An 8,666-nucleotide genomic window follows, 5' to 3' on the forward strand; every position below is an offset into this window, starting at 1 on the left:
ACATATGTCTCTGTTAACCTGCTGTCCACCAATTGTCTATTTCAGTTTACGGCTCTTTTGCCTGTACGTATTAGAATAGATAGTCTATAATAACATCAATAATACATAAGAATAAGTGAAATTTCAAAGCTAATGCTCAAGCTTTCCTAATTATTTTTTTGATAGCAAGAGGCAGTCATTAAGGATAGAAGCCTGATTCCTTTGGATGAACAATCTCTTTATATTCTAGCTTTGAATTTGGCAGCTATTGTTTGAGCATTTATTTTGTGCGTGGTAGTTAGATGGGTTCTTCCTCAATTTAGAAAACTAATCCAAAGTATACTTAACTCTACATGACTTTAGCACTCCTTCCTAGAGCCTTTGGGAGCATTAACAGCAAAAATAAGAATAGTTGTTTAGAAATTTGGGGGAGAGTCAACATTTTTATGACATTTCTAACCTTTTGGACATTCCTTGCCTGGCTGTCACAGACTAAACTTTTGAGTCACTTTGTGTCTTTTAGGGAACATTTTCCAGCCACCACTGTCCTGTCCATTTAATGAATATTAAATACATGAATAAACTATGCCTATCGGATAGTTTCAACTATTTAGTGCAGCCTAAGCTAATTTTACTATTTCAGAATTATGGACTGTGTAGCTAAACCAATATTGATAAATTAAAAACATCTTAATTTCATGCAATTTACAAATTTGTAGCTATTCCAGGGACATGTTTCAACAGTGTAGACCATTTACAATGTCCTTTTAAATCACCTTTAGTGGAATTCATTTTTTTTTTATTCCTTTTTTTAAATGTCGTTTAGGTCCTCAAAGGTTAAAATAAAAGATAAAGACAGGTAGCCTGCTCTTTCTACCATTGGAATATTCATATCTTTTTGCTTCCTCTATTCACACTCATTATTATGAATATATATTTCCACTCTAGAAAACAGATATTACACTTTCAAGGAAATGAACATTTACATTAAATTATTGCTGTCCAATTGTGTATTAATTTATCATAAGTAAAGGTAGTAGTTGACCTTTCATCTTTTGTCTTACTTTCTATAGTTAAATTGGGCTTAACATTCACAAATTAGGTTCAAAGAACATTACTGATGTTATCGTTTATCGTAGAAATCGTGCTTACCTATAAATTATCCCATTTAATTGCTAAATAATTTATGAGACATTAGTATGCCTATCTCAGAAATATAATAGTTCAGAATAAAATGAGAATACTAGTTAGGCAAACTCACAGTCATGTCAATGAAAATTAGAGCAATTACTAGCTATGAACACAACTCTTTCTATTATTTTCACTATATTTCAGTTGCTTCTGTACCAAAAAGAAGTTTGATTTTATCAGTGGCAGTTCCTGTAGACACTGGTACATGAGCTTTTGCTTTCTTACTTTAAACTCACTAAGGAATTGTGGAAATTGAAATCATGGTCCGTTATTAACTTATATAATACTGGGCAACCCAGAAGGCCATACAGAGCAATGAGAATATCTAGCCAGTAGTAGCTTAAGGTTAGGGATCCAAGCATGGAATTTTAGAAATCTTTCACTGATAGAATGATTTGTCATTACAAACAAAAATGCCCAGAAAGTTGAGACCAGTCATGAAAAACAATGCCCCAGAAATAAAAAAAAAAGTTTTTAGTGGAAAATGAGTATTCAGTCATTTGAAAGCTCTGGATATATTAGAGAAAGAGAGTTCAAGTCAGTGTTCTATCAGTTACTTTGTAGGTCTTTTAGCCTAGTAGTGTCCAAATCTGTTTTAAACAGCTCAATCATTTTCTTTCCAAGTAAAATCTTACATTCTATTTTAATGTTTAGCAAATAACAGTGATGTGTTTGAATTATTGACTTCCAAGTGACATTTGCCACTCATATTCTATCTATTTCTCAATTTTGTTTTGGATACCCATTGAGGAAATATGTGCGATATGTAACATATTTGATTGTGTCTGTTCTTTTTGCTGTTTTTGAATTCCTTTTTAGAAAATTCAAACTGAATTTTTGCACAACACCTAATTTAGTTCAGTAATACAAGAGTAAAGCCTGGGAATCATAGGAGGTCAATTTACTTGCCAATAACACAAAGGAGTACTAGTTGTTGGGAATCTCAGCAGAGCAGTTCATTCTGATATTTTTCTAAAAAGCCACCTGACTCCACAGAATGAAAACCCTCGTTCATTGTCACTCTCTCCTCCTTTTCCTCCCTCCTTTAGCCATCAAAAAGTAATGGCATGTACATTCACATCACCATTGACTTTTCCATCATAGGAGCAGCAGAAAAGAGTTCTAAACATGGTGCCGAAGACAAGACTCAGACCATTATTACAGCAATGAAAGAAAGAATGAAGATCAGGGAGAAAAACCGACCGGAAGTGTTTGAAGTAATCCAGGAAATGTTTCAGATTTCTAAAGAAGATTTTGTGCAGTATACAAAGGCGGCCAAACAGAGTGTACTGGATGGGACATCCAAGTGGTCTGCAAAAATAACCATTACAGGTAAAAATAAGTCTTCTTGAACATTCTTATTGTAAACTGAGATTTTTGTGTGTCCTAGAAATAACTGCTAATAATAATCATAGGTAAAATAAATGATTATTTTTTCAATCATGTTAATATGAACCAGACTAGTTGGTACTTCACATTTTGAAAATACATACTAGATAAGTGAAATAATTTTAGTCTGTGTCTTTTTCTAATCAAAAGTTCTTTCGTAGGAAAAGGTTTCTGTTTTCAATATATTCACCTGCAGTTTACAAGAAATAAGCATTTTTGCTGCCTACCAGTGATAAATTATAACAGTAGCTAATAATATGTTCAGTTAATCTTTTTCAGTGAGACAATAGATGTTATTTTACTTACTCCTGGCTCAACATCCCTCATCCATTTGGTCCTCGAGTCAGGACAATTTGAGTTTAATGATACCTAGTAAATTGGACTTCTGAAGTTACTTGTAATGTGAACAGCAAGTGACTGTGCAGCCTGTTAACATTTACCAAGCCTCTTTACTTACTCATTTTGTATTTAAAGATGAGTAAATACAAAATAAATGTGCTTTCTCAACTATGAGATGCTTTCTCAGAGTTGATATAGACGCTTTCTCAACTATGTAGAGTTGATCAATACTGACGGCAAACTCATAAATAGATCAGTTTGGATTACAGACCTTTGAATTATGTTAGGTAATTTTTCATATAAGTGTAGGTATATCTTCCTCATTTCTCTGTACATGTATGCTGTAATGTGTATGAGTATATAGTTAATATGCATATGCATGTTATGTATATAGCTACTTTGCATTAGAGACATAAGCAAAAATTACAGAGTTTAATGTTGTGTATTTATTTTTATTAAACTTTTTTTAAAGTTCTGTTGGTCATGAGAATGAAAGCAATGGGGATGCATCTGTAAACCCAAAGAACCAACTGACAGAAAAATTGTCTTTATTATGATTATTTTTCGTTTCTGAGGAATACGTATGTTAAAATGTTTCTTTTGGTTTATTTCAGTGGTTTCTGCACAGGGTCTACAAGCAAAAGATAAAACAGGGTCTAGTGATCCGTATGTTACAGTTCAAGTTGGAAAGAACAAAAGAAGAACAAAAACCATTTTTGGAAACTTGAATCCAGTGTGGGATGAGAAGTTTTATTTGTGAGTATATAATGTGAAACTTTTACAAATATTAAATTGTTTAAGAATGAATTTAAGACAGGCATGCAAAGTATGCAATAATTATCTCATATTTTAATAATCTCTTACCCAAAAGTAATAAAAATGTAAAAGTCATGTTATAAACTCCCTCAATACTCTCATAGTATTTATTATTTATTCTTTATCCTTGGAAGCAAGTGAATAAGAAGAATACTTCAAATAAAGATGGCATGACTGGGGTGGCTTTGCAAGAGATAAAAAAAAGATACACAACATGATCTATAACTTGGGATGACCCAAAATATCCAGAAATCTAATCTTGATTCAACACTATCTTGACTCTGAAGATTCATAACTAAAGACAAGGGACTTAGAGCATTTCCTGTCCCATCACTTGGGGTGGAACCACATCTACACTAGCTTATACTATTCAGGTGGCTGATGATAACTTTTATAACCTTGCATTTTCCATGACAGCATTTATTTTTAAACCTCTTATATCTTTCACTGAATAGCAGGAACTCATTTTTCTCTCAAAAGTTCTTTTTTTTTTTTACCGCTCCTTCATAAAAAAATGAATTTCAGTTATTATTTGGTAGAAATAAAAATTCCTGCATGAGTTAAAGACAGTCTTTTTTCTTGAGTTCTCTCTTTGAAAATGCTTTAAACAGGAATCTCATTACCATGGTAAGTAAATACATACCAAACATATAGCTTAGTTGGGAATGTGGGCAATATTGTGTAAGAAGTAGAGTTTCTTGAATATATGGCCTGATGAAGGAAGTCTTAAGAAATAGGTTTGGAAAATCAGTTGGAACCAAATAACAGAAGGTACTATAGAATGAATTAAGGGATTTGGAGGATTTCTCCCTTCAGACTTCTGGGAGAGACTAATACCCTTTTATGTGTTAAAATAGAAGACAATAAATCAATTGGAAGTTAAAATTGAATTTCATGTTGGAGTCAAGTAAATAAATAAAGCAGGAAAGGAACAACAAAGGGGAGGGATGAAGACTATGGCAAACTGGAAAACAGGTGATTCCCAGGAAAGAAACGGCTTCTGTTGCCATGCAATCATGGAAATGCGATGCAGCTAGAGCTTCCATTTTTTCAGGAAGCTGGATATCTGAAAGCTTAGAAACAGTTTTATTGAGGTATAATTGACATAACATAAAATCTACACATTTAAAGTGTACAATTTGTTAAGTTTTGACATATATGTACCTCCTGGGAAATCATCACTACAGACAAGATAATGAACATATCCATCAGTGCCCCAAAATATTCTTTATGCCTCATGAAAAGTCATCCCTTCTGACTTCCCGTGTGCCAAGGCAGTCACTGGTTTGCTTTCTGATGCTATAGGATACTTTTCATTTTGCATTTTCTAGAATTTTCTGTAACTAGAACAATATGGCATGTAATGCTTTGTGTGGTTCTAGTCATTCAACATAATTATTTTGAGATCCATCCAAGTTGTAGGGTGTATCAGTAGTTTATTTTTATTGCTTGGTAGCATTTCATTTTATTAATATATCGCAGTTTATTTGACCCTTCACCTCTTGATGGATATTTTGGTTTGTTTCCAGTTTTTGGTTAATGACAACAAAGTGACCCATATTTTAAATGAATGACTTATTCTAAAACTGACATTTGTATATAAATATTTGTGTGAACATATGTTTTTATTTCTCTTGAATAAGTACCTAGGAGTAGAATGAATAATTGGATCACATATTAGGAATATGTTTAATATTTGAGATTTTTTTCCAGATGACTTTACCATTTTATCCTTCCACTACAAATGTCTGAGAGTTCTAGATCAAACCTATCCTTCCAATAGAAATGGTCCTCGACTTATGATAGTTTGACATAATGATTTTTTTACTTTAAGATATGTTCATCACGATGTAATCCTATTGTAAGCTGAGGCATTTCTTAGGATCTATAATTGGGTTATGGTTTCTATTAAATGCCTATCAATTATGCACCATTATAAAGTTTATAAATCCTAAATTAAACCAACATAAGCCGGGGACCATCTGCTGTATTGCCCATGTTTAGTGCATTTTCAACTTATGATAGTTTTGTCTTATGGGTTTATCATGACGTAACCCCATTGTAAGTTGAGGGGTATCTGTATTTGGTAAGGCCAGTTTTTGACATTTTAGCCATTCTGATCCATGTGTAGTGTTATAGTGGTTGTGTTTTGCATTTCTCTAAGGACTAATAATTTTGAGCATGTTATCATATGCTTATGTGCTATGTATCTGCTTTGGTTAAGTGTCTGTTCAAATATTTTGTCCATTTGGTATTGCTTTTGTATTTTGTATTGCTTTTGTATTTTGTATTTGTATAGCTTTTATGGTTTCGGATTTTACATTTAGGCTTTTGATACATTTTGAGGTAATTTTTGAGTATGGTATAAGTGGTAGACTTAAGTTCATTTTTTTGCATATGCACATAAACTTGTTTCTGTGACATTTTTGAAAGCACTATTTTTCTCTACTAAATTGCTTTTACATATTTGATAAAATTCAGCTCTCCATATATATGTCTGTATTTCTGAACGTCATTCTGGTTGTTGTTGTTGTTGTTGTTGTTTTGAGACAGAGCCTTGCTCTTTTGCCCCAGCTGGAGTGCAGTGGCATAATCTTGGCTCACTGCAACCTCCACCTCCCGGGTTCAAACATTTCTTTGGCCTCAGCCTCCGGAGTAACTGGAATTACAGGCACGCACCACCATGCCCAGCTAATTTTTTGTATTTTTAGTAGAGACAGGGTTTCACCATGTTGGCTAGGCTGGTCTCAAACTCCTCACCTTAAGTGATCTCTCTGCCTCAGCCTCCCAAAGTGCTGGGCTTACAAGCATGAGCCACTGCATCCGACCATGTCATTCTGTTTCGTTGATCTATTTATCTGTTTTCTAATAACACATAGTGTTGATCATTGTGGCTTTATAATAAGTCTGAAAATTGGGTAGAATTAGTCTACCAACCTTCTTATTTTTTCAACTTTATTTTGGCTATTTGGTTACGTATCAATTATTTGATATTAATTTAGGAATCGATTCATCATTTTTTTACAAAACAAAACAAAACAAAAAAACCCTGATGGAATTTTGGTTGCTTTAAAGCACTAGCTAAGATTTCCAGTATAATGCCAAATGAAAGAGGTAAGAGCAGACATCTTAGTCTCATTCCCAATCTTAAGTGGAAAACTTCATTTCTTGATTAACTATGAGATTAGCTGTAGCTTTATTGTAGATGCCATTTATCCAATTAAAAAGTGATTTTCTATTCTCAGTGAACTGAGCGTTTTGACCAGAAATAGATGTCGCATTTTGTTACATTCTATTTCTGTATCTGTTGAGATGATCATATGATTCTGATTGTCATTTTAAATTTTTTTGCTTCCTTGTCTTTGTGTTTTCAATAACAAATCTGCAGTTGTCCTTATTTTGCTTCTCTGTGTATAACATATCTCCCCTACTCCCCCAACTGCTTTTAAAATAGTTTTCTACTCATTTGTACAACTGGTTTATGATTTGACATGGTGTCATAGTCTTCCTTTTTCTAGTGTTTAGGGTTTGTTTAGCTATTTGGGACTGTGGGTCTACAGTTTTCTTTCAAATTTGGAAAGATTTGGTCATTATTTCTCTAAATATGCATTCTGCTGTCTGTTTGGAGGCTCTACTGAGGCCTCCTGAAGTTGCCCCACAGCTGCTTGACACTCTGAGGACTTTTCTTTCTTTCTTTCTTTTTAAATTTTACTTTAAGTTCTGGGATACATGTGCAGAAAGTGCAGGTTTGTTACACAGGTATACATGTGCCATGGTGGTTTGCTGCACCTGTCAACCCATCATCTAGGTTTTAAGCCCCACAGGCATTAGGTATTTGTTCTAATGCTGTCCCTCCACTTGCCTCCCACCCCCCAACTTTTCTTAATTTCTTTTTTTCTTTTTTTTTTTTTTCTTCTGTATTTCACTTTGGATTACATCCATTGTGTGTGTTTAAATTCACTAAGCTTTTCTTCCATAATGTCTAATCTGCTAAAATCTAAGCCACTGTAATTTTCATATTAGGCGTTTTCTCTTCCATCCTAGGAAATCCTAACTGGGTCTTTGCATCTTCCATGCCTCAGCTTAAATTTTTGAAAACATACAATACTTATGATAACTCTTTTGATGTCCTTGCCTACCAATTCTAACATCTATGTCCACTCTTGGTCAGTTTTGATTGATGGATTTTTCTCCTCATTATGCATTATATTTTTCTGCTACTTTGTTTGCCTGGCAATTTTAGCTTGAATTGTAGACATTGTAAATGTTACTTGTTGCTTGCTGGATATTGTAGCATCCTATAGGTATTACTGAGCTTTGTTCTGGACATAGTTAAGTTACATGGAAATATTTTTTGTTCTTTGGATCTTGCTTTTCAAATGTGTTAAAGGGGAGTGAAATAGTGTTCAATTTCAGGCTAATTATTCCCCATGATGAAGGCAAGTCTCTTCAGCATACTCTTCCTCCTAACTCATGAATTAGGAGGTTTTATCTTCTGCCCAGTAGAAATTAGTATGATTTCTAAAACTGGCCCTGTGTTGGGCATTATTGCATCTAAACTTTTTAATCTTAATGTGGCCTTGGGCAGTTTCTTTATGTGCATTCACTTATCATTACTCAACTCATTTCTCAAGGGAACCCTTGTAAAGATTGCTGAAACCTTCCTTCTGTTCAGCTCTTTTTTTTTTTTTTGATATTATGCCCTGTGACCTCCAGCTGCCTTGGTCTTCCCCAACTTTCAATTCTGTCTTTTAACTGAAAGAGTCTAATGGACTCTACCGTGGTTTCTATTCCTTGCACAATGATTGGAAAACTCCCTCAAGGCAATAAGCTGAAGTAATCATAGGGTGGGCTGGCTTTCTTTCTTTCTTTCTTTCTTTCTTTCTTTCTTTCTTTCTTTCTTTCTTTCTTTCTTTCTTTCTTTCTTTCTTTCTTTCTTTCTTTCTTTCTTT

The 8,666-nt window shown here is 33.7% G+C and overlaps 1 protein-coding gene across 1 annotated transcript in view; it reads left to right on the forward strand.

The window, feature by feature from the left end:
* UNC13C (unc-13 homolog C (C. elegans)) overlaps positions 1-8,666 on the forward strand; it is a 690,296-nt gene that overhangs the window by 282,432 nt on the left and 399,198 nt on the right. The window contains exons 8-9 of the mRNA XM_011986478.1: positions 2,275-2,502; positions 3,513-3,654. Coding sequence (XP_011841868.1) covers positions 2,275-2,502; positions 3,513-3,654 — 370 coding nt within the window. The remainder of the gene's footprint in view (positions 1-2,274; positions 2,503-3,512; positions 3,655-8,666) is intronic.

Source organism: Mandrillus leucophaeus, unplaced genomic scaffold (genome assembly GCF_000951045.1).
Source record: "Mandrillus leucophaeus isolate KB7577 unplaced genomic scaffold, Mleu.le_1.0 Scaffold108, whole genome shotgun sequence".
Taxonomy (NCBI): domain Eukaryota; kingdom Metazoa; phylum Chordata; class Mammalia; order Primates; family Cercopithecidae; genus Mandrillus; species Mandrillus leucophaeus.